The 27,492-nt window shown below is 38.2% G+C and overlaps 1 protein-coding gene across 14 annotated transcripts in view; it reads left to right on the top strand.

Moving 5' to 3' along the window:
- MAGI2 (membrane associated guanylate kinase, WW and PDZ domain containing 2) overlaps positions 1-27,492 on the top strand; it is a 721,543-nt gene that overhangs the window by 684,787 nt on the left and 9,264 nt on the right. For 11 of the 14 annotated variants that reach the window (XM_027639978.1, XM_027639968.1, XM_027639970.1 and 8 more), the window contains one exon: positions 14,041-14,179. In XM_027639978.1, coding sequence (XP_027495779.1) covers positions 14,041-14,179 — 139 coding nt within the window. Of the gene's footprint in view, positions 1-14,040; positions 14,180-19,788; positions 19,900-27,492 lie in introns of all 14 variants that reach the window. The other 3 variants (XM_027639979.1, XM_027639981.1, XM_027639980.1) reach the window with 2 other exon arrangements.

Here is a 27,492-nt window from a genome sequence, read left to right as displayed (position 1 = left end):
ATCTTTGGTATCTTATCTTGAACTGACAGAGGTCTGAGCACATCAGGATTCCATTTCTCAAGCAAACGTAACATCGGGGGGAAAAATTGGAAATAGATGGTGATGGCAATATTAAAAAATGAAGTTACAAGCCCTAGTCCCAGAGTAGGGCAAGAATATGCCACACACACTCTCACTGACAGTCATACTGAGTTGAATAGGTCACCAGAGACAAGGGGTGTCACACAGGCAACGTGGAGCACAGTCCCCACAGCCTCTGAAGGTTTAGACACTACTGGCAACAGGTTTACAGGTCAATTTAGATAAGGCTCATGATAACTCTTATTTTATTTTTGGCTCATGTTGAGGACAATGATTGGCAGACCTCTGCTTGCAGATCTCTATCCTTTCCTGTCTTAGAGATGGAGAACTACTGACTGCTCTCAGGAGAATTTTTAAGCATGGTTGTAGTGTTTGCTAGACATGTGAGATTTAATCAACAGATCTCTTATTACCTTGAATGATATCTCCTGCAGCCAGCATGTTTATTGAAACCAGTGTCAAACAAAGAGCCTGTGGCTGAGAGCTGCAAAGGTACAGAGTAACGCAAAATTCTTGAAGAATAAGGGCTTTTTTGTACCCAGTGTGCATCTGTGTCATTTTGTCACTTTGTGAGTTACATCCTTTTTTTCACATCTTCCACAAAAGTCATACATCTCATCTCTGACATTTCTGGTTTCATTGTCTTGTCAGCTCATTTTTCTCGGTCCACATACACCAGTTAGCCCTATCTCCAGTTTCTTCATATCTCCTTATGCAACGTTATTTTTCTGTTGTAGATTTTTCTTGTATATCTGCAGAACAGTCATCTGAAATACAAGCACAGCAGAATTTTATATCTGTTGTGCTTTGCAGTCCTACTTTGACTCTTCAATCTTGTTTCCCATTTGTTGCTTTTTCTGTGGCCTGGATCCCTCTTTTTGTTTCAGTTGTACACAGTTGGAGATAAAAACAGGCACAAGGGACAAGAAGCTCCTACAGTGTCAAGTATGAGCTTCTGTGTTGTTACATAGGAATCTGTATGGCCTTGCTTGGTCTGTTCCAGGTTGCCAAATAAACAGCACAATAATGCTCACACAGTAACCAACCTGTGCTGTGGACAGGTTCGTGGCATTCTGCAAACTAGCATAATTTGTGTATTTCATAATTTCTCTTAATAATAGCATTCACACTTACCTTATTTGTGGTTATTCAGAAACCTTCACCCACCTACACCAAGAATTATTCCTAGCAAAAAGGGAGAATTCAGTATTCAAGAGCCAAGGTTCAAAAAATACAGGCAGACAAGAGGGAGTCTGTCTCTTATTTATAATGAAACAGAACTTAAGTTTCAAATCATGGAGGACATAAGTATTGTATTTGAAACTGCTGTCAAAATCCATGTATAAGCATTCAACAGCATTCAAAACTGACATTTTCCTCATCGTTTATGTCCTAAATCATGTTTGCAATGAGAGGGACAGAGCACCTATGAAACTCATAATCTGATATTAAAGGCCTCTCATGCCACAGGAGATGTAATTTTAAATCCCCTTTGAAAAGCCTAGAGATCAGGCTTCTAAGCAGTAGGGTGCCATGTAACAGCTATCTGTTGCTAACTATGTTTCCCAGATTAAATTAATTAGCATTAAGACTCTTCAGGCTTCTCAAAGGAGTAGGTAGTATGTGGGCATCTGGCCTCTGTAAATGCTGTATAACAGTGGAGTTTAACAAGGTAATATAAACCTATCTCCCTGGAGCGTGACACTCTCCAACATCTTAAGTTGGGCACCCAGAAATCACTTGAATTTCTTCTGGGTTCAGTGGACAGATAGTCAGAGATGAGTTAATTATGTCCCTACAGTGTTTGTAATGTCTTTTATACAACACAAAACAGAATTCTCTCTCTTTTGTTTTCATCATGGGTTTTTTTCCCATTTCAGCTTTCTTGATTGCTTGTTGTTGCACACATTTGGTTTGGTATTCATCTAACCATTTTATCACTGTATCTGTTTTTAGCAGTCCTTGATTTCTAGGTTTTTAAAAGATCTGTCTTCTGTTTCCACCAATTAAGGAATCATTTTGTGTCTGAGGCTTGGACATAATACAGCTTCCACAGATACTTCTTTGAAATCCATGTCAACATATGTAAAGTACCCCCATTGTCTTTTAAATGTATTTTTTTAGTAGATGTTGTCTTGCATCTCAGAGAAGACAAAATCCAAGCAGAAATGGCTGGGATGCCACATACTGTTTTGTGAGATTCCCAGTGCATGGCCCAATTTTGTACCAGAAATCACATTCAGTTCATGTAGTTTCACACACCATGTACCTTCTCTCCACACATTATTGATGTTTTAATTCAATGCCTCCAAAATAGAGTCTTTGTTTTTTGCCCTATTGCTAAAGGAAATGGATAAATATGAAAAAGCACTGATCGTCAACAGGACTGATTGTTTCCTGTCAGTGGCCATCAAAAAAAAGCTCAAAAGGAAGAAAGAATGGTTTCTTACTCTACAGTAAACACAAGTCTTTAAGAGCACGTTGCCATGCAGACCCCGCAATTTGCACTGGCTCCTCACTGGTGTAGAGTCTCTCATAGATTTCTTGTTAATGAAGAACAGAGCATCTGTTTGGGATGTAGATTTTTTCCTACAGTCTGAAGTGGAAAACACCTAAGGTGTCAGTAAGTACAGTTATCAAGAAGTAGCTCAGCTCAGTTTGATGGTGATTAGAGCAAAAAGCATTAAAAATAGGAGAGAAACAGTTGTCACACAGTAGAGAGAGTGGGTGACAGATATTTCTATATCCAATCAAGAAAACTGTAGCAAGGAAATGGGAAGAATGCAAGAATAGCTTGATCAGTTATCATCTTTTTACAAACATTTAGGGCAGTCACAGTATCCAAAAGTGAACTAAGGATTTACCGGTTTAATAGTTAATTTTTGCTATAGCAAACTTTGGAATCCTATTTTGAATTGGAAAGAAAGCATAAGACTGACATATGCTGCTGAGTGAATCTCCAGATTCTCCAGGTCCTAAAAGGTAGTGAAGTCTTATGTACAGAATATTGGAAAAAAGTGGTTATTTCTGTTGGAAAGCCTCCTGCAAGTTTACTCTAGTAACGGAAAAAATAAGGTGGAAGGAGCAGTGGGAGGTCCTAAGAGCCAGAAAGGTCTTCTCCAGGTGGTGTGCTGGGCACAGTAGAGATTCAGCTGCTGAATACTTGATGTGAGTGAGGACTTGAGAAGGCTGACAGAAACTCCAGCGAAAAATCACTAATATTTGGATATGCCCACACATAAAGGACTGAAGTATACTCCAGGAGCACTCCAGGAGCACTCCAGGAGCATACGATGCTCCACCAGCCTTGATTTGACTAAGGTCTTGTGTACACATTTGGAAGACAAATGCCTACAGAGTGATTCATGCCAGTTGAGTAGCCACTCTTCTACATAAGTAGCTCTTATTCTTAAAACCTGCAGCATACCTGGCTTGCTTCATGCAGTAATATAAATCTTACCTGCATCGTAACTGTTCAGTGAATGTCAACACTGTCATTACAATGGAACAAAAAACCAAAGATATTCTTAGTCCCATCCACTTATTCTGTGATTTGTGATCCATCGGAGCAGTACAGGAAGATGTTAACTATGCTTTCCCACCGATTCTCATGTCCCTTTGGGGTAATCTCAGTCACACTCCAATTCCCTACTACATACATCACTGTCCAACCTCGCTTGTAGTGAGGCTAGGTGTGATTGATCTGAACTCAGAGAATTCAACTGGGATACTCAAGCATATGAGCTGGATGCCATCCTGTGGCAAGAGGAGCCTGATGCGGGGTTCATGTAGTTGGCAGAACTCGAGGAAGAATATATTGACATGCAGACATAAAACTGAGCAACATTCTACTGTCTGCACAACAAAGAAATGCAAAATGAGATCCTCAGGGATCCTGAATATATTTTGACAGTATAAAAGTTTAATAAATCAAGAGTGGATTAACTGTAGGTGAACTATTATTCAGCATTTATTCAAAAAGCTATGTGCATCTTTTAGAATTTGTTTGCAGAAAGGTAAGGAGAAGGAGTATTCCTCTCACACGCATAATTAACATAATTCTTGAAACATTTGTTCAGTTTGATACATTCAAAGCATCCTTGTGACTCTATGTCTAGTAGCAAAATCCTTCAAGCCAGCTACTAAAAAGAACGAGTTAATAATCTTGATAAAAATAATTTAGTATTAACATTAAAGACTAAACTACTTACTTGGAAGGCAAGCTTCATATTTAAATCTGGAGTTTATGGAATATTTATAAAGGTTTCAGGTCTAAAAAGTTAATTAACCCTAACTTTAAAAAATTAAGAATCAAGAGTATTAGAAAAAAATGAACACACCAAATGATGCTGTTCTGATAACTGAAATGCTTTGTCCAGCAACAGGAATGACAGAAGTAGCTTCTCTTCTGTGTTTTTCCCAACCCACAACAAGTGGAAACTGGGAGAGGTCACCTCTGAAGGTAAAAGGGTACAGATATGAGGCCCATTCCTATGGCCCACCAGCCCAGTATCCTCACTCCAACAAGGACAAGTAGAGGATGCTTAGGAAAGGAATGAAGGACAAACATGAAATGATTCTTCACTGTGCATAACACACAAGCCCCTGGCAATCAGCAGTTTATAGAATTTCTGTGCTAGAACTCACAGTTAGTGTCTAGGACTACTTTTTAACCATTTGTTTCAATTTCCTCATGCTTTTGACATTCCTGATCTACTATGTCAATGGATTCCAAGTCTAGATGCCTTCATTGTTTGGGAAAAAACACTCCTTTTTTTTTTGGTTTGTCATTACAATGTAATAATCTTACTTTATCATTCTCCATATCATTCTTTATTCTGTTGACCTATATCATATCCACCTTTTTCCACTGAAGCTTATCAGTCTGTTTCATCTTGCCTCACAAGAGAGCTGTTCTTTATGCCTGACCAGCCTCATTGGCCTCCTCCAAACCATTTCTCAATCTATCACATTCATTTGGAGGTGGAAGCACTGGAACAATCTGCAGTTTTCAAGATATTGGTGCTCCTAAATGACACAATGATGGCTTCCTCTTTATTCTCCATTCTCCTCCTAACAGTTAATATTCTGTTTGCTTTTTTGACTGTGCTGACATTTTCAGCAAGGTACTCACAAGGACTGTGGGATCTGTCTCTTCAGGGATAATGGCTGGCTTAGAGAGATTGTGTATGTGATTTTCCACATGTACTGTACTTAGTGCTTAGCACTTGACACCGCTGAATTTCACATGCTGCTTTAGCACACAGGATCATGCTATCTTCTTAGGGCTTTTAAGTTTAAATTTTACAATCCTGCATGGTAATGTGTTGCCTGCAAATCTTATCACCCCAATCTTGAACCTCTTCACCATGCCACTTACAAGTATGCTGAACAGAATAATCACTGTGGTAAAATCTTTTGATTGTGAAAATTGACCACTTATTTAAAGCATTTATTTCCTAGAATTTAATCCCCTACCTAGAAGACCCTATTCTTTTTCATCTCGCAGCAGAGCCTTTACTGAAAGCTTTACTATTAAAAGCTTTCTGAAAATGTCAGTATACTAACCAGATCACATTTATCTCTATAGTCATTGAGAGCTCCAGTGACCTGCAATAGATCAATGAAGAATGGCTTCCCTCTACAATAGCCACTATACTGACTCTTCCCCACTATATCATCATTATCCATGTGCCAGCTAACCCTCACCATCCTTATTGCTTCCTTCCATATGCTCAATTGAACATGAGACTCACTTGGTTACATTCCAAGACCGTTCTTAAAGACTGGTGTCACACTTGCCACTTCCCATTCCTCTGCAATTCAGAAATTTACTGATTTAAGCAGTAGATTATATTCTATAGCCATAAGTTCAGCAGCTTCATATCCAAATTCCTTTACAATTGAGGATAAAAGTCATCTGCTTCTGGAGGTCTCTTACTATCCATTTCATCAGTCTGTTATAAAAATCTTTGCCCCTGCCATTGGAGTCAGTTCCTCATTCATCCCTGTGGTGAGCAGATCCTCTGCAGGAGTTTTACTGCTCTCCTCTTTAGTGAACATTGGCGCCAAAAGTTAATCTGTTTTCTGCAGTCTTTTCTACCTTGTGCTCAAACTATATTTTGAGATGTGGCAGGCCCCATGCCTCTGGTATGCTTGAAAATATCTTCTAAGGTCCAACATTTCAGCATTTTTCCTCCTCAAAATGTCTTTGTGGTTTTACCTTTAACTTCTGAGAGTTAACTGAGTTAACGTGTCAGAGTTAACAGAGTTATCTTCTCTATTCTGTTTTGCTGCTTGGATGAAACTTTGGATGAAGCAATCTCCATGCTCGGGCTTCTACGTAGGATTTATAAAATCAGCTTTTCAAATCTTGAACTGGCTTTGCTTTTCCGTGATGGGAACTGCCTGAGACCATCAAGAAAACACTAGAAAATTTTCTTCTTCCTTTTTCACAATCTCTGCTGGTTCCCATCCATGATTGTAGTGGTGACCTACATGTTATTATTTACATTATGTTACACTGAGGAATCCCAGCTCTGTTTTAAAAAATTAATGGTATGTCAATTAAATCCAGTGGGGATTTTCCTTTTATCTTTCACACCTTTAATTCACATATACATGGATTGTTTTACAGCAATGTTGTGGAAGGCATCAAGTTTTCTGTAGTACCAGAAGTCCACTTCGCTTTCTCATTAGCCACCCACCACAACTCCATTTCTCTCTCCTGCACTCACTATTCTCTGCAGGCACTCAGTCATGCACACTTTCCACTTTCCAATCTCTCTTTCTCAAATAGCATTTCTAACGTTTCTCCATCTCTCAAGAAAAGGTAAAAAAGTGAAAAGAAAAAAGCTAGAGCACCTGCTGAGGAGCGGCGTAAAGGCCATTTCTTGCCCTGCACCATGTCCTGTGGCCCCGCTTTTCCCTGTCTTTTGGGCAGGAGGCAACAGCAGGAACAAAGGGCTCAACATTTCCAGGGGTAAGAAGCCACAGCTGCTTAAATAACTGGTTGGCCACAGAAAAAAAAACAGTTTGTCACTCTAAACCTTCATGGATGGTTGGTTCAAAAGCATCATGGGAGATGTTATTTTAATTCCTCCAAAGATAAATACCATGTCTCCTACTGAGACATCAAAGCTCACATACCTAAAATGCACTGGAGGGAGTCCAAGATTAACAATACCCCATAGCTTTGCTCAGGCTACATATTACACCTGGGATTTCCAGGCAGTACAGATTCTCTGCTGTGAGGAAATTTGCACAGCAGACATCCAGCCCATGCCTAACTCCAGGCAATAATATTAGAGCTTGACAGTACTTGGAAATTCACCAAAATAGGTATTCTGGAGTTGCTATTTAGTCTCCAAGTACAGACAATTTTTCAGCCTTTTGGAGTCATTAGCAATAACAACAGCAACAAATAATATGTAAAAGATGTTTATTTTATAAAAATAGAATGCCCATATAAAAAGAATTAAGTGTAATTATAAAATACATTAATAAATTGACAGCTAGCAATACCCTCCATACAAATCATTTGAGGGTGCTTTTATCATTAGATTTAACATAGAATGAAAATGTGCATACACAATTAATTTAATTTTATGCAACTGGGAACTATACACCTACTTAGACACTGTTCCTCATGCACTGATGGAGGCAAACATACACAAGGCTATCTTCTTAGTTTAAACGCAAGGAAAAACCTCTTTACTACATTAAAGCTATACGTGTTTCTGGTTTACCCTGCTTCTGAAACTCTCTTTGTATGTATGGTTGCTTTTTTTAACAAGACCAGTAATAATTACTATAAAATATGGCCAGAACAAAGGCTCTGCCTAAAAACTCACGTGTATTAGAGGCACTTTATTCTCATGATTTGGAGAAGCTTTGCAATCTTCTTACTAATTAACCTATCAATAGCAATGTCACTTAAACGTTCCTTAGGAATATTATCTTCTCATTATTGCCAGAAAACATGCTGCCCAATTTTATAGCTCAGTTGTTCTTACACACGGATGGAGTGTCTGAATTAACTTGAACTGAAACAGATTTTTTTTTAAGAAATATTTCCCATAAACACAAACTACTTTGGTAATTACATTTAAATCATTAATATTCAAATTTCAAAGCATTAAGGGGGGGAAGCATTCTGTGTTTACTTTGTGCTTGCACACTGTAAGAACACAATAGAGGAGAATTCTCTTTATGAAAGGGCATTGGGTCAGGAGGAGAACCAGTGGGTTTGGGTAGGCCAAAACAGCATCGAAATTCAGCAAGGGTCACATTCTTTAGGAAGAAAGAAACATAATGCAAAAATCAATGTGTGTAAAATTTCCGGATTCATAGCTGCAAAGAGCATGTTTCTTCAGAATAAATACAACTCAGGCAGCAGCCATGCAAGCTTCCCAGCCTGTCTTGCCAATGTCCTTCAACTTTAAGCTGGCGAGAACATCTGGAGGATGTGGAGGTTGATCACTCCTGTGTTGTAGTCTTTGCTGAATACTGCCAGGAAGGTTACAAATCAGAGCTGATGCCAGTCTGGGGAGTGTCCACGAATGCAGGGCTATCTGTTGGGAGCAGGAAAGGGATCCATCCATCTGTTTTGCATGACTGGCCACCAAAGAGCTGCCAGTCTTGCCAAGGGCTCATCTCAGCTCCATGCATGGATCCTGTGCTATGACACCTTCAAATTAAATTGTATTCCAAAGAGCTGAAGGTAGGCTGTGGCTTTGTGAGATTAAAATGCTGCAACTCAAGGGCTGTGCTCTCAAATGCTCTCCCTGCTGTTTGAGGATTTAAGGCTTGGTGATTAGGATGCGTGTGTCCTCTCAGGCTGTTATGCAAAAACTGAACACAAATGGCATCAGAGTTGAAGGTGTTATCATAGGGATGGCTAACTCTCCAGATCTAAAGAATTGTTTTTTCTATTAATTTCTTAACAAAAATAAAATCAAAAAGTGTGATCTGACCAAAGACCTAAATGCCATGCAAAGCGATAATGTTGCTATGTTGAAGTTTATCTTTTTCATCTGAAAAGCTTTATATGACCACAGAAGGCAGCTTGCTGAAATGCCTATTAAAAATAATGGTCTCATATTCAAATGTGTCACTTTCCACAAAAGAAGATAATGCCACAGGGTCATACCCAATAAAAGATTTAGACTTTCAAAGCTTGATGCTGCAACACATGTTAGGTGGCTAATGTCCCACTAGATGAAGAGTGTGATTAAATGTGTCAGAATTATATCCAAACAGTCTTCAAAGAAAGTATAAAAGGTGACAAGAGAACATAACATAAATATATTTAAAGAAACATGAAGAACTGGAAAAAAAGAGGTCCATTACTTGCTGAGAACATGCAGATGGTTAAAATACTGATTTTCTTTTTATGAGTCTCCACTGAGATGTTCAGAGGAAACATAAACAAAGAGAAATTGGTATAAATTGGAATAAAGAGAAAACTTTAAAGCACGCTTAGATTCAAGTTTTTAGAACTTGCTCAATGACTAAGGGAAAACAATTTATAGACTATTAGTAATTATGTCCAAGAATTCATGGGGGTTCAAGAAAGTTAGAAGCAGACTAGAGAAAGTGAAACATATTCCCTATTTTTAAAGTCAAATAATATAGAAAAGTTCCTTTAGCTTTCATTCTCAGAAATAATTTGTGACAAATTTTCAAAAAAGTTGAGAAAGTCCATCAACATGTGAATCATAGAAAGCAAATCTTGTCACATCTGTCTGATTTCCCTTTCTTATGTCTGATTTTCATTCTTATTTCTTTGTGAAGAAAGGGGAAGGAGAATACACAATCTTCACTTTTCAGCACCACCTTCTATGAAATTCACAGGAAAAGGATGAGGAAAAGGTTCTAGGTGGAATCCCTGTAAAGTGATTACTGAAAATAATCCCTCTCAAAGGCTGCTTTGAATGGTTTGCTCCTGAATAGTAGTTATGAGTGTGAAATTACAAGTGGGGTTCTGAGGGTTTAGGATGAAACCACCTCAGTTCACTATATCATTAATAATTGGAGACCCATTGATAAATAATAAAATAAAATTTGCTGATGCCAAGATGTTCACTATTCATAAAGAGTTTAAAAGGTCTTTGTGGAACTGACTTAGATTTCAAAATGAAAATTTCATACTAAAGCAGTCAATCTGATAAAATTCACTGAGGTGCACTGTGCTCAGTTTAGGTCAGAGAAATCAATGTAAAATAGGGGATAACTGCCTAGACCATACTGCTGGGCATAATCTCAGAATCCAAACTGACCGTGAGTTGCAAATCTGATGTTACAAAAAGGTAAAGGACTCATTTTGGGAACCTTATTAGTAAGTGTTTCTCCTGCCTGGGAAGAATGTTATAATTTTAATCTGTTCTACCTACCCCCCACCTTTGTAATATCTCCAGTTCGGAGACTTGGAAGGATCCGGAAGAGAGGTATAGAGAAATCCTATGTGCGGTGTAAACTGCAGGAATCAACTTTTGATCCTAAAAAGAACAATGAGGATTCCATATAACAGGCACTGTTGTTTTTGGACCTGATTTTCTGCTTGCCATTACCTCTGGCCTCATCTTAGTGTATCTTCAGTGTGTGGATGTATCTAAACTCCTCTTAAACAATCACAAGATTTCAAAAAGGCAGAAATAGCCCAACAAATCTAAAAATTAATTCTACAATAGAAAAGATGAGAGAGCAAGAACATTTGAATGCCTGGACAGAGAAAAAGCATACAGCATGGTTTCCTCCCATGTCAGCCATAAAAGATTGAAGAAAAAAAAAAAAAAAGAATCGGAATTTGTACCTTACTGACACATGGGAAATTACTCCTCAGTCAAGATTTCTCTTTTGTATGAGTTTCCCAGATATGAGTGTAAAGTCTAATTGAAGCTTTTCTTGGGGTAAGACTGTTGGCAACTTTTCACTTCCTTCTTGTTTTCCTTATCTAATCAGAGCTGGGCTTGTGCTGCAAAGGCAGTATAATTCAGCTGTACATCAGTCAGCCACCAGACACAAAATCACAGAACACTGTTAGCCCACTGCTCTTACAGCTATTCATTATACCTCTGGTCTCATGCTTTCTGATGTAAATTTCAGAGTACCTAATATTTCCAAACTTGTTTCTCTCCCCTCCTTCAGTCACATAACCAAGATGCTGGACTTTTCTAACTTTCCCAAGGTATTTGCACATAATATTTTATAATAAAAGGAAATACCAAAACAGCTACAATATTTTATAATAAAATGAAATATCAAATCAGCTACATGCTGTCTACAGAGAAAAAAATATTCTAATTCAAAAAATACAGAAAAGGTTACATTAATACAAGGTAGTTGCTGCAGTGACCAATGAAAACAAAAGAAAGGCAAACAACAAGGAAAAAACATAACATTAACTTGACCTTTTTACATATTAAACCGTATTAAAATCTTTCTGTCTTTCTGATCTGGAGTGCAGAGAATTTTATTTGAAGGACTGTACATTCTCTAGACAGCTTCCAGTACTCATTTTAAAAGCTATTTATCAAGGAGTGTTAAAAATATGTCTTTCATTTGCTCTAATCTGGCACTTATCTCAAAACATGCTAACAAGAATATTTTAAATACCTTCTGCAAAATATGGTCTATTCAGGCAATGTGACACCAAAAAGAGCTGTCTTTAAGCCTATGAGTTTACAGGATGTCTACTGAGTTTAATTGTTTCATGACATTTAGAAACAGGTTTTCCCAGACTGGTTGTATTTTGTCTCTCTTTGGCCTGACTAGTATCCTCATGGGGATGCCACAATCCATCTTCTGTCTGTTTTATGAAAGTGGTAACACAGATTTTCTATTTTTGCTCTGAGTTTGTGCACCGGCTACATTCTACCAAACAATCCAAAAGTCAGGATGATGCAGAGACCTGTATGGCCAGACCCGGGGGAGATCTCACCATGATCCAGGGAGCACCTTTGCTGCACATAACTGTGTCCTGGAGGTTGTCAGGAATATTTCAAGTTGTGCACTGTGTGGTACAACCAAATGCATTTTTCCTAACAGAGAAAATCCACTAAGGAAGAAATTTGCACTGCAAAAATAAGGCATTTCCACACAAAAATATCCTGATTTTTTCCTTCACTGTTCATTCTGCAGTGTTTACAAAGTAATAGCAAGGCTATGATGTTTTATTTGGATCAATGGCTTTTTGGTTAAGCAAGGTACCAGCACAGATTGCTTGTAGGATCCTGGGAGAGTTCCTAAATCAAATTGCAGCTTCTATTGACAAAGTATGAATTCCTATTGAGAAACACTGCATTAAGTAGCATTCTTTCTGTCTCTGAATGAAAGTAGGGACTAGATAACTTCTTGACATCCCTTTCAGTTATCTTTGATGCCAGGAGTCTTGTTGACATTTCATATTGTGCACATTTATTTGGTAAATGCTATATTTCAAACTCAGGAAGGAAGACATCTGAAGGATTACGCTTTTAGCTGACAGAAGTACCATAGTAGCAAAGCAAACATACAAAACAGAAAACATTTCAGTATCCAAGGCCAGCTAAGAGCTGGTTTTGTTAAGACAGTCTTGTAAGAGGAAAAGGAAGTACCCGTCATCTTGAAGTCTGTATAATCTCCTTAGAACTGTCTCTAGGATGTTCTCTAGGATGTACACTAGGCACTATTGTTTTAGTGTAGTGGAAACACACCGTGAGAACACTGCAGGTGCACACTGAGGCAGGTATGATCCTGCTGAACAGATCTGTTCCTCTACCAATGATAAAGAAGTTTGCAAAACCCACTCAACTGAGACCCTCATGCACCCCCTCTTGGCTGCCCATTACCTGGACCCACACCTCTACCAGCACCAGGAGATCATCTTCCTTCTGGGCTTCACCAAGGTCACCCCTCCAGTGGGGCTGAGAGGCTTCTGCAAAACATGAGCTCCAAAGGCTGTGGTGCTGCTAACACAAGGCTCTTATGTCACCTCACCATGTTCCTTGTTTAACTTTCTCAAAGTGAGTGGGCAGCTGTGGTATCACAACACTGAACAAGCAGTACAGCTTCTGCTCCCTACAGGTGTTGACTGCTGTGCTTACCAGGCACAGCAGAAAGCAACTGCTCCCCTGCACAGGGAGAAGGTTTCTAGTGTCAAAAGCTAGCCAAAACCAAAACATGCAGATTGGAGGAAAAGTTGAGAGGGAAATTGTGGTGCATGAGAGGCACAGATATCAGTGCCATATTTTACTGCTGTAGAAACAGAGGCAGAAAAATAATAATGAAACTAACTCTGACTGGAAAGCTGACCAGGAGATGAGTGGCAGAAATCCATAATTAGAGCCCTGGAGTTGGCTGCTTGAACTAGACAGCTCAGCCACAGGCTGTGCTTACTCCCAGCAAAATACTTCTGTGGTTGAAATAGTTCAAAGCATGCTCTTTGAACTCCAGCAAACCTGCATGTCCTGTGCCATAGCACTAACCTTTCTTTGTTGAATAGTGTGCTTCATAACAACTCTTGATTTGGTGTGAAACTTTACTTCCAAGATTTGGATATTCAAATGATGGAAGTTTGTATTTGTGCTTTGAACCTCTCTTTTTTCACCAAGTTAAAATGAAGTTCTCCTCAGGTTCACACAACACTGCAAGTTAAGGTGTAGCAAAGATAATGTTCCAGTGATTCCAACATATCAAGCAATTCAACAAAAACCTCTTACATGTAAAAGATGTGAGGCAAGTTACAAAGGCATTACACTGATTTCAGCAGAAGACAAGCAGCATTTGATTTACCATATTCAGAATCCACTTTGGAGGTTATTTGATCTGCCAGTAATATCCCTCAGACAGACAGGAACAAATTTACCTTGATGTGTCTGTCTGTCATTCAAGTAACCTGTGATCCATTGAATATGTCTCTTTCTGAAATGCTCATTTTACTGCAATTCTGTCTGACTCAATATTCTTCTTACCTGACAGGTAGGAGATCAAATAATTGAAATCAATGGAGAAAGCACAAGGGACATGACACATGCCAGAGCAATAGAGCTAATCAAGTCTGGTGGCAGGAGAGTGCGACTGTTGTTGAAACGTGGAACAGGCCAGGTCCCAGAATATGGTGGGTTTTTATCTTTACATTTTTCTATGTGCATGAACCTATATAAATCAATTATATTGCTTTTGAGTTAAGTGGCAATTGAAGATATTTATATAGTGTAATTTCCTGGGGCATATTAAGTATGGGCTTAAGCGTTTACCTGAGTAGAGGTGGACTTACTCACACATTTAAGTGCTTCCTTAGCCAAGACCATATATGTGTGTGCATCACTGTCGCCTGCTGCCCTCCCGACACAGGCAATGGCTTGTAAGATGTGCATTGGAGGAAGCACTATGAACCTTTTAGGGGACATCTCTGAGTGTGCTGGGAGTTGCTGATTTGTCCGTAAACTCTCCTTTTCTTCCTTTATTGGTACTTCTCTGTGCATTTTGAATCATAGCAGGTGATCTTGTTGCCATGAAATTGAGGGGCTCAAGTTGAGACACAAAATATTAACAGGAATGTACTACTTTCTTTGACAACTTTACCCATTATATAATCTCTGACAATATACATGGATGATCAAGTAGAAGCCAATTCTGAATTAAAAAGGGGACTTTACTCATTGTGGTGAGAAAAGAGGATCTATTCTTCTCATATTTTGCTTCAGAGGGACTTTGGGGACTTTTTTGAGTATTTAAAAAAGTGTAAGTCATTTAGATAATATAGAAACCTTATTTCATAACTGCAATGACAGGAAGTAAAAATAAATTATCCAAAGGTAATTTCAAAGACAAAAAGTTCTTTTTTAAAACTGAAATCAGGGCTTACTCTGAAATCAGGTGTGACAGTGTTATGTATTTACATAAGTTCTATGATGTGCACCTCTGGGCCTTATATCTCTCAGAAAAAGGGTTATTTTTTTTAGCGAATAGTCCTTGACTTCTCTATGCTAGGAGGTCCAAAACTCTATTAAACTTTTCTTATGTTACTTTTGAAGTTCCAGCATCCTTTCCCATTAGAATCAGAAATTACAGTAACATTTGAAAATTCAGAGTAATACTTAGGCTTAACTGTAGGTTCAGGTCAGTCTTTGTTGCCAACATAAATTCATTATTTCTCTTCATTAAGTCAGCTCCACTGAAAGTTAATGCTTTCCTGGCTGTCAGTACATATGGTAATTGCACTGTTTTCTTCTCTAAGCTGGAGCTAATTCTGTGACTAAGCGAATACTTAGGACAGTGTAGGTACTTTTTCCAGCTTTCAAGAGCTTCTGAATAAGGCCAGAAAGAGTGGGTCACAACCCACTCATCTGGTGATAAAGTTAGTGAATTATACTTTTGGTGGGTAGAAACTAAGCCAAAGTGGTTTTCAGGGGTTCTGATAAAAAGGTACTAAAACATTTAATATCTGGTGTATAATCCTTTCAGAGAGTCCTCCAAGAGAATTTCAGATCATCTCCAAAACTTTTTTGTGGGGAGAGATGGATCATTTTTAATGAAAGAACAAACAAGCATCCAGGACTGATAAAGTGATTAGTAATCCTTCTCAAGTAGCAGAATCATTTACCAACAGTTCTCCAGTTCCTCAGAAAACAATTTAATGGATCCATGAGGCTGCTATGAGCAAAGAATCAATTGCAGTTCAGACCCATTCCAAATCTTTATTAAGATCCCAGTTCTGAATGGCACTTAAATCCAAAATTTATTTCCATTGTTTATATAATCTTATAAATCTGTATATTATTCCAGAATCATAAGAAAATTTATATAGTTGTAAAAAAATTTCAGTGTAAATAGCATTACTTTGGGAAAACAAATCTTCCAAAAGGTGTAAATGTGCACCAACCTTCCCTACCACAGATCACAAGTAGAAAATGCATATAGAAATCCAGACACAGCTTTTAGTGCTAACAGAAAGAGACAAGGTGACTTCACAGGATTGTTTAAAGCCAAGCTCCCCATTTGGAAAGGCATTTGGAACACTTGGCATTAGTGGAGTAAAAATGTAGAATACTGAAAAATAAAAGTTGCTCCAAAGAAGTGTTGTTTAATCAGACCATTTTCCTAGCTGCATCCCTAGCTTACAGTTCCAAATGGGAGAACAAACTAGCTGTGCTTGAAAGTTCTTTGTCCTACTGCACTGAAAAAGTGTTCAGGAGTTACTTCAGATGTTGAAGTCCTCCCTTGGTCATTTCCCAAAGCTATGAGAAATACTCTAAGAACAAGGTGCCCCTAAAATCCAACAGTAGCCTGCTTTTATTTTAAGTTAGAAACAGAAATTAACCTGCAGAAATTATTAAAACTGGAGAGACCACAGCTCAAGAAGGTCATATCTCAAGGGTAAGTCATTATGCTGCAAAGAACATCTGTTAGAGACCCCCAGAAAGAACATCCTTTCCAAATAATGGAAAACCAAATGCAGAGAAGACTGTGACATAAAATGTCAAAGAAGTTTGAGGATAAAATGGTTCTGAGAACAGCACATGGACTAGTCAGTATTTAGTAGCTCTCTCCTCTTCCCATCAGAATTTCACAGTTGAGATGTAATACAACTAATTGGAGCTCTTTTTACTGAAAAAATCAGCTTCTTTTTTTTTTTTTTTTTTTTTTTTTTTAGCAAGAACATGTCAGAAATATTTCTTATTCTCTTTAGGGTCCAGCTCTGGAGACCATCAGTGGGAAATAATACTTAGTTGAGCATAAAAATGCAAGGTTGGAGGACTGAGCTAGTAAGAGGACTGCGATGGTGGTGTGTAGCAAAAGCTTAGGGAGAAATGTAATAACAGTGCAAGTGTAGCAGGGTCCTCTCCTGGATATTCTCTCTCAGTGTCTGACAAGCAAAATGATCAGGGACTTCCCAAGTCAGTTGTAGTAATGCTGCTTAAAGATCTTTCCAACAGTAGCAGCATTTAGATGCACAGCATTAAAAAAAGGAAACTTAAACCAACCAGCCCAAACCATCACATTATCATCTTTCAGCCTCCAACTTCTTGATTTTCCCTGTACAATACAATCAATGCTTTTAAATTTCAGTGCAATGTTTCTGTTAGTACAAAATATGGTGTGCAAGAAATATCAGTGTTTGAATGATGATGTGATTGGCATCAGTAAATGCATTGTTAAGGGAAAATCATCAAGGTAAGAAAGTGATCTGTGAGAGAAAAGAATGTGTATTGAAAAGAAGAAAGTACACAGGGAAGAAACAAAGAACAAGTTCCTGTGAGGGTGTAAGTCTCCTGGATGAGTTATGTCAGTTTATAATGCCTGGAAATCTGTACATCTTAGAAAATTCTGGCTTAGCGGAAGCACTATTCCAACCTAGGGTAAAAAATAGTGTGCTGCAAATGCATAATTTACCTCCACTCCAACTGCTGATTTTACTTGAAAACAAATGCCAGAGATCCCAGAGCACTTCAGAGGTAGAAATCCCCTTGTAGCATGTATGGTATCATCAGAATGTAAGGGAAGGAGCACAGATATGATTAATGCTCCAAAACAATCGCTGACTTCACCACAGAGTGCAACAAAAGAAGCTTAGAAAACAGCTGTTTTATCACCCAGCATCTCAGAACATGTTTGCTGAGGGTAGGGATAGCCAGAGGAACTGTGCTTCCAATGAAGGTGAATTATTGCAGCTCATCCAAACCCGGAGAACATCGGCATCATGTTTCATAGCAAATAGTCTGCCAGCTGTGTTCTCCAGAGAACCAAGTCGTAGTAAGAAATCACATTACTGTGCAAGGAAGACTAGGAGTACTGCTGGGAATCCTGATCCTGAAATGTAATGCCTGAGAAGTCTGGCTGGAGAGAGTGTGAGAGTTCATACATGTCACAGGACACAAAACTCACAGTCATCACTGTAGCACTGAACACTTCTCAGATAACCATTAAAAAATATTTGAATAAAATATTTGAATAAAATGACAGATCAAAACTTTCCCTGCAGTGGCTGCCTAATTCCCTGTGTATGCACCTACCTAAGAGGTTACTGACTTTCAGCAGGAGCTACTGGGTGTGCAGCACTTCCAAAAATCTGTCCACACTGTGAGAGTCTAATTACAGATGCTCTTTTATTTCAGGCTTTAGCCATAGCTGTATAAACATCATGAGAAGAACATATACTTTGTATAGCCAAACACAGGTGTGAGGTGCCATCCCTAAAAGTAAAATGAGAGAAAATTGTTCACAAAATCCCAAAATAGTAAAATTAAAAAGGAAGTAAAACTGACAAATCAGTCTGTCTATCCAGCAATGAGTTCTGCAAGAGGCAAGTTACCTCTAATCAGCCCCAGAAAACTACAGTTTTCTCTCAGAACATTTACTGTTTTCTCTAAATACCTTTAGAGGAAGGTACCTAGGAAAGCCTGGGATGTTTCATTCTCCATCCCAGCAGTCCTGGCAACTTGCTTCTTCTGGCTTACTGCTCCTGGCCTTTCCTGACTGGAATTTTCATTACTCACTGCTACATTAAAATATATAAGTACCTAGAAGTATCTGAAAGTAACGAGTCTATAATCAAATGACTGCAAACAGGGTAAAAAAGTGAAGGCTGAGGCACAGTTAGCACTTGTAGATGGACTCTATCCCTCCTCTGTGCCTTGGATGCTTTCTGTCTGGCACTGTGGAGAGAGAAAAAACCACTGAATTTCACCTGTGAGTAACATCTTCCTACTTTTGGGACTACAAAATTATCTTATCAGGTTTGATATCAGGTTTCTACTCAAGTTCCACTCTTTTTTAAGTTGCTTAAGAGCTCCTGCAGGAAGCAGGATTTTAGAGGCTCCAGACCATTCACACTGAGATTTTGGAAAACTTTTCCATTGTCCTGTGTTGAAGTATGGATCTAGCTCTGTGTGTGCTAGCTCATGATGTGATGCTAAAACAGACAGAGCCAGGAGAACTGGAATCCTTGAGGTCTGGTGAACAAAGAATCTGTCGTGGTGATGGTTGGTGCTTTATGGATTTACACAACAATGGTCCCTTTTCCTCTCTCCCTCTGCTTTGTTTGACTTTGTTAAAAGACATGTCCTGGGGTGGAATTGTGTGTTTTTGGAGTCTCTGCTGCTTCACACAATGCTAAATTATGTACACAACTCACCCCATAGGTTCATGAGACCCAGGTGATTTTACAGAACTAGAGTTTAGATTCAGTTTTGTCTATTTAAGGCAGGAAGAGTTTTGTATGTGAGAAGTAAAGTTTCAGCATACACAAATTGCTTGTTAACAGATAAAAGGTACAAGTTATTTAGCAGTAAGTCATTTCTGAAGGGCCTTGAAGAAACTCTTATCTCCTGTTTCAGCACTACCCCATCAACAAAACCAAAAAATGTCAGAGTTGATACCAATACAAGGATTTTTCATACAATTAAATTGGCACAGTTCTTAAATACTTTAAACCTTTTGCTTTTGATTTGTTATGACTCCTTCAGGAAGCACCTCAAGATGTACTCTATATCCATAGTCCAGGTGAATCTATGTCCTGAAATATATATGTACAGTAGTTTCAGTAATCCACTAATATTTAGACTTACAGCATGCTTATTTGTCTTAGCTTTACAGAAATACTTCTTTCCTGTTACATATAAGCTTTTTATTCAGTCATTCTAAACTTACTAAGAATTCTCTACTCTAACAATAGTAAAATGTCTTTATGTCACTGGTTCTGTTAATTCTAATGATTGGTCCTAGGCTGTTCCTCCCCTTCCTTTAGGAATGGTACCTTCCAGTCTCTCCATGTGCATGAAAAGTGACAAGCATGGGTCCCCATATTTCTACTTATTGGGCCACCCTAAAGACACGGTTTGTAAACTCTGCATGTATATTATCTTTCTAATACGCTTTTGTTTCTCACAACTGTTAATTGAGTATTTTCCAACTTTTTCTGACATGCTAGCTCACTTAATAGTTTCTACAGTATTCAGCTTTTCTTTCATAACTGACTATCTTAGACATCAAAGCAGCTATGAATTCTACAAGTGTCTTTTAATATCCTAAATAATGAGTTCTTCATGTTACACTGCTGCTAGTGTAAGGAACACAGCCATAGGTCTGCTACATATCCACTATTTCTCATGAGAAAAAATTTATCCTCTGAATATGACTTTTCAGGTAGAAAATCTTAACCTTTTGAGAATCAAAGCCATAATTTTCCCCGTCTTTATGGTACTTGGCTTGCAAAAGTATTAATAATATTGAGGTGGAAATTAGATGCTGATCTCAAACAATATTTATATGCAGCCTCTTGAATAAATAGCTAAGGTAAAAGTGAAGACTTTTTGGAACATGCTGTAAGGCAACACTGATTTTTTAAACAGCATGGTTATGCTGAATTCACACAAAGCACTTTGCTCTTGATTTCAAGCCATTTTCTTCATAGAATCAGATCCAACTGCACAGATTGTTCAGATACATCTAATTTGTAATACAGAGTCATGGCCTAGATATGATACCTGGAAAGTAAAGGAAAAGGAAAATCTATTTTTTCTATTTTCTTTATGATTACTGTCATCGCAGAAAACACAGAAGTGTTCAGATGCATTCAGCTCTGTATGCTGCTGACTTGCACAATGTAGTATATTTGCTACAATTATAAGGACAGTCTTACATGTTGAACTAGACAGATTGGAAATAGAAAAGGATTTTTACCCAAAGGTGTTCTTCCAGCCTTTGAGCTTCAAGCAGCTCCCCCAGAGTGATGCCCATAAAATTCCTGCCCCCAGAACCCTGGCAGGAAGTTGTGCTTTAAGTTTTCAGTTATGTGCATGCAAATCCAGATAAGGTAGTCAATTGCCTGCATGTGTTTCCAGTTAGAGCTTAATCTGTGTCTATAAATAAGAATTTTTTGAACACAGACACCTGCCTATACTTTGTTGCTGCAGAGCTGGGCACATATAAGGGTGTTTGCAGATGTAGTTCAAATGTGTATGTCACCATCAAAGACCTCCTAGCCACAAAGGGTAGAAGTGCGAATTGCACCATTCCTTGTACTCTCACCTTACCTCTGCTTTGTTCTTCACTAAATGTAGCTCAGAAAAATTGTGAGGCTGGATAACCAGGCTGACATTAGAGCCATTTTGCAAGTCCCAGTTGTCAGCTCAATGAACTGCAGTTCCAGCACAAGTTCTATGTGTTTATAACCACAGCTTTCTGGGCATCATCTTTATTTGTCCTCCTGTAGCATAACATACACAGGAAATAAGTGTTTTTCCTAGAATAAATAGAAATGTAAATCCTCTATAAATATAGCTAAAGTTATTTTGCACAGTCACACAACTGTGAATGGTTCTCATTATTTATTTGGCAGAAAGTGTTACAACAGAAATTTTTTCTCAGTAAAATGTACCCAGAAAGTCAAAAGCACTTTAGTTCTGGTCAACATCAAAACTGAAATACTTGACTGATAAAAAAACAATGTCATGTCAAATGAAAATATGTTTGTTATAAAATGTTTCCATTTCCTGTGTTTTTAATGCAAGAGTTTGGAGGGGAATGATTTTCCTAAAGAACCTGTCTTGATGGGGCTTGTCCCAACCAAAAATATGGCTGATTCATTAGATCACTGAGCAAGGAGTCAAATTTCCTGATGCAGAACAGATATCTTGACCAGTCTAGTATGCCTTAGGAGAGGCCCTACCATAACATTGTAGTGCAGTCCGTTATGAGCCCACGTTTCACCCAAAGGAATTGTTCCATTTGTATAAATAATCACTTCTGGAAGATGATCAACAGGCTTACTTGAACTTAAATATAACATAGGAGAGATGCAGGTAGTTTGGAAGGTACATGCAGATCAAGTGATACCTGCCTATGCTTCCTTGCACCATGGGTTTGGTAGCCCTTACTAATGACCACTGCATTTATATTGGAAAAAAAAAATAGATTAAAAATTGGGATCTTATACTGTGGTTTTATTGTTTGAATATAGTTATATCCTTCAGAAATCTCCAGTCTGCAGTCTGATGCATTTTTCTGTTTCTTTCACTCCATTAGAATGTCTGAAGCTTTTATGCTTGTTTAATAAATGGCTAAAGCATCTTGGCCTGTACTTTGAAGATATTCCTGCCTTTTCAGAGTACTGATCAGATGATCCCATTCATCCTATTTTTAATGCTCGTTTTATAAATCTCTAGAGCTGAGATTGGGTGTTATTCGAAACTTGAACTACCCTGTATATCATTCATCTGATGTCAGTGTAAAAATCAATAGTCATTTTGGAAAAGTGCCCTTTCTGTCTGTGACCACCTTGGTGGAACTGCAAACATTCATTCATATTCCTGCTGCATTTCCAATACCACCTTCTTATTTCTAGCAATACCAACTTAATTTCAGGAACCTGTGGTGTGTTAAAAAAAAAACCACACCATAACTAAATGAACCAATATACTGGTTAATAAAATTGGTCTACAACCATCAGGCAATTTGAATACGGGCTCCCAAAGGTTCTACAATGTTTTATTGCTATGGGTAAAAACTATTCAAGGGCAAAATTGAATATTAAAACCTGCTTAACAAACATGTCTTTAGTATTTAATAGACATGTAGCAGCTGGTAGAAAAACAGAACATGCTTCTATTAAATAACAGTGGATGTGTATGTATATGTGGGTGCCTATAGTTATCTCTGTCTTATAGCAAATTTCTATTTTAAAAGATATGTAGAACTTTTACATAGGTATCTCTTGATATAGAAATAGAAAACATAGTTTTGGAAAAAAGAGGGACACTTAGGAAGACATTTTCAGTTTTGTGGTAATGTTTTTGAGCTTCCAGAAAGTCACTACCTTTTCCTTACTTTTTAAATGCAAAAATACTGGGTCCTTTCTATAGTCCTAAACATTCTTTAGCAATTACCCTCCCAGTGGCTTTGGCCAGTCTATCTGAATACTCTACCCCAGGCTTCCCCCATCTGTATAACAGGGATAGTAATATTTACCTACCTATCTCATGGGAGTGTTATGGGGATTAATTATTTAATGCTTGAGAAGCACTTTAAGGATTAAAATTCCTAGTCAACTACTCAGTATTATTATTAAAGCAGAACCTCACTAATCCACACTCATTATAATCCACACCAAAATTGGCAGTGTCCCCCCACATCTGAGCAAAGATTTAATAATAAGGCTGTTGAGCAAGTTCTCTTAGTATTAAGGCTTAATTATTATAATATAATATTCTGGAGTAGATTTACTAATATGGTGTAAAGTGTAGATAATTACAGCTAAACTCCAGTGAATAAAACAGATGAACAAATATTATCCCTGGTTTTGCTCACATAAAGTGGCAAGCAGACTTACCAGCCAATGAAGAGGAAAGTCCTACCCACAAATCTTTTTCTAACATTTCTTTTCATGGCATCCTGTATTTCCATCCAGCTGACAATACTAGAAGATAATACAGGACCTGAAAGAACACAACCATCCCTCTGTCTCCACAGCATCAGCTTTTTCCTTTCTTCCTGTAATCCAGATAAATAGGGAAAACAGCAATTCGGTAACACTTCCTGTGTCTTTGCAGCTTGCCATAGGATTAAGTCCAGTCTTCTGTTGCAGCACAATATCCCAGAAAAGTCCTCTCTTGCTGCTCATTTCACAGTCCCTCGCATTTGCCTCAAACCCCCAATTTATAATAAGACTTCATCACTGCAACTTGTTCTTAAACATAGTTAGCTTCCCTACATATCTGTGGTGGTATCCTTGCCACAGAAAGCTATGAATCAAAGGGAACAGTATGAAGGCACAACCCATTATTCCTGTATCAACTGATACAGGAATATTCCTGTACCATCCAATCAAGATGTATCAGAAAAGCCTTGCCAGTAGCCTGATGCTGTGATGCCCAAGACTAAATTAAACTAACAGGGCCTCTCATGACTTCCTGTCGTTGGCATCAAAAATATGATGAATCTAAATGGTCACACAGAGAATGTCACAAAAAGCTGTTATTCCAACCGTTAGTGAAGTGAAGGCAAGCTTTGTCCATGGAGATTTGCAATTGGTCTTGCCTCTGCACTTTTCACTCCACCATCCCAGAGTGCAACTCCTGGATGATGCCTTATGGCCCATCTGCAGGGAAAGGTTAGCAGAGGTCATGGCCTCTGTCAGATTTCTCATTGCTTATTACTCCTTGCTTGGGAAAAAACCCTTAGGAAATGAAATGCATATATTTTTAATTTGACAGTATGAGGTAACTGTGATTCTCCAACCGATACTTAACAAACATGACCATAGAGCATGTTGTATTTTGTTGAGCAACAGCAACACATATGCAATCCAGAATTTTGAACATCTGGGTTTTCTAACACCATGTAGTTTGTGTTTACTCATTAGGAGCTGAATATTGCAACGTGACATTCATTTTATTTGTGTACTTCCATCTCATTATTCAGTTCTCAGATAAATTTGTCTCAGCATCCCAGAGATATCAGATACCACAACAGCCTCGACAGCAAATGTGGTCCCAGGGTCAGCTCTGCACCTTCACTGCCTAGAGGCCCTAAACTACTTCTACAGCTTCTACCCTAAGCAGAACAGGACTACTGATTCATGAGCCTGAGTTCAAAGCAGGTTATGTGTTTTGCTTAAGATCATGCTGAAGTTGTAAGTGAGAACCTCAGTGCCTACCAGAAACAGCTGTCTAGGGACATTTCATTTACAGTCAAAAGGCTCTGACTTCCTCACTTATTAAGTAAATTTTATATATTATCTGCATACTTTTAGTAGTGACAGCTATTTATTGACCTGACAGAATGTGTTGCCTACTCTTAACACTCATTTTAGCTGTGATAATTAATAATTTTAATATTTAAGTTTAATTATATGTGTAATATCCAACTCTTCAATTATTCAGTCTCTGCAGAATGTTTTTCATTAATACCACACATCCTATTAACATATTTATGAACACCTTTTATTACTTAATGTGGCTTAATTCTATTAATAAAAACTAATTTTAAAGTCATTATCTTTTTTAATTATACACTAACTTCCCATGTAGATTTTCCAGCTCCAGCATGGCTCTGGAGGAGAACCACTGAGGTTTCTGCAGTTCTACTCTACTGGCTGACCACACAGAAAAATATAAAACCTTCTCTACTGAAGGGATGAGTTTCTTCTACATGAATAGCTGTGATCTGATAAATACGTGAGATGCTCACCTAGTGGTCACAAGGACCTAGTGAATGATAATGTGTGGTTAGGGCAGCATCACTCAAGACTAACACTTAAGTTGTCCACAGACTTAACATTGCTGCTGCAGTGAGGAGCTTGCAGCAGGGGATAAAAGCACTGTACAGGCTGCAGCTCTTCATTTCAGCTTCTTCAGTATTACTGAGTAATCCTGCAATATTTATGCAGATAGATTAACTTGATTCAAGGAAAAATCAAATCTGCCAAATTCACTCAGATAACTGATCATGATGATTTAAATATTTAAAGAATAGGATTGTTTACTATATCCATATCTATTGAATAAATTAAACTGGGTCTTGGAATGAGAATGTGTACTCATAATCATCTGGCCTTAAGATTCACAACCAGAAGACTATTACAGTAAATTAGTAAACTGATTCACTAAATTAATTTACCTGTTTCTGAAACACAACCTGTTTGTAAGTGTGGCTCTTTATTTTTTCCCCTCTCCAATTCTGTGCTTTGGCTAACTTTTCCCTGCATAGAAAAGTTACCCTTTTCCATTCTTGCTGTTGCAAGGGCAGTGTTAAATCTCAACCCTATTGTAAGCTGTAACTGATGTTGTTGGAGAGATCCAAATAGCTTGGGTGCTATTACAAAATCACAGGAAATTGCTTATGGATGTGATTTATTTTTAAGCGGTGAACAATGGCAGAGTAACACAAAAAAGCTGGTATTCCAACCACTAATGAGGTGAAGGCAAGCTTTGTGCATAGAGGGATTTGCAATTGGTCCTGCCTCTGCCCTTCTCGCTCCACCATCCCAAAGTGCAACTCCTGGATGATGCTTTGTGGCCCAGCTGCAGGGAAAGGGCTAAAGCAGTACCCCAAGTCCTGGAGACATCCAGTCCACTGCTCTCCAGGGCAGAAACTTTGAGTGCTTCTGAATTCATTAGCTGTCTCCTGTATTAAGCTGAAATGTCTCAGACCACTTACTTGCAGTGGCCTGTGTTTGCTAAAAAGGGCCTGATGTGGGGTCATGGGCGTAGATCTCTGTGTTCATCCACTCACCTTTGATCCACAGCCTCCAAAAGGGTTTCCCATAAGGAGCTCCCCAACACTGGTTGTGTACATGTTCAACAGAAGAACCCACGTCTATTTCCAGAGGTCTTTTGAGACACCTCTCTACGACTCTGTGAGGCAATTAAATTATTATCTCAAGTGGTAGGGACAGTAAAATACTGATGAACCAGTACCATAATTAAAGAACTAACTCAGGGAAAGAAATTTACTGAGAATGTCCTGGGTATAATAATGTAGGATCAAAGCCAGTGCAGAATAAGAATAGGAACTCTCAAAGTCAGATCAATCACTTCCCATTGTTTCTTTGTTAACCATATTTAAAGAATATGTTACATAAAAAATTGAAAAGTGCTTTCATCCATAGTGTTCGCTACAGATTAAAGCAAACACAAATCAATGTGTGTGGCTTTCTTGTTTCAAGAAAACATTCCACATTTTTCTAAAGGATTTTTAATTTTTTTTTCCTTACAGAATACAGTTTTGCTTTCTCTGCCCCAAGTTTAAATTTTCCCTTTCTCTCTGTTCCCTTAGCTCGAAAACCAAGCAACATCTCTTGAGCTTCTGTAAATTTGGTCTTCCAAGCATAGCTAACAATCTGCTCTTTCTGAATTGTTGAAGTAATTCTCAAATTAGATCTCTGAACATGAAAGCATTTCTCTAAAAAACGTCTATACCAAGTACAGAAAAGGTAATAAAAGTGAATTTTACCTGAGATGAGATCATTCAAAGCCTCATCAGATGGCCCTTGCGAGACCTCTGTGTAAGGACCATATCTGCTGTAAGAATATTTAGGGCATCTTCCATTTAATAATTAGGTAAAGTATACTATGGAAAATGGATATAATGAACCCAAAGGAACTAAATTGTTGTTCATCAGTAATGATCAGTAACATGAAAAGAAGCAGGGCATCAGAGTATCAATGGCACTGGAAACTGAGCCAAGCAGGATGTAGAGTTGTGCTTCCCAATGTTGGAATAGGTCAGTGACTGAATTTTCTGGGTGTAAAATTAAACATCATTTACAGTGACATCTCTTCAGTGCTTGTGGACGTCTGTAGAAGCCATGCCACTAATAGTAGTTGTGGTACCCATCTCTTCCAGTATTTGACCAGTGACAAAAATAAAAATGCATAATGACTTTGGTGACAGTCATTATGACAGAAAGACTACATCTGGCATTGTTTC

The sequence above is a fragment of the Corapipo altera genome, unplaced genomic scaffold, assembly GCF_003945725.1.
Source record: "Corapipo altera isolate COAL_440 unplaced genomic scaffold, ASM394572v1 1b, whole genome shotgun sequence".
NCBI classification, from domain to species: domain Eukaryota; kingdom Metazoa; phylum Chordata; class Aves; order Passeriformes; family Pipridae; genus Corapipo; species Corapipo altera.
The sequence above is the reverse complement of the archived record's forward strand: the minus strand, read 5'-3'. Positions and strand labels throughout refer to the sequence as shown.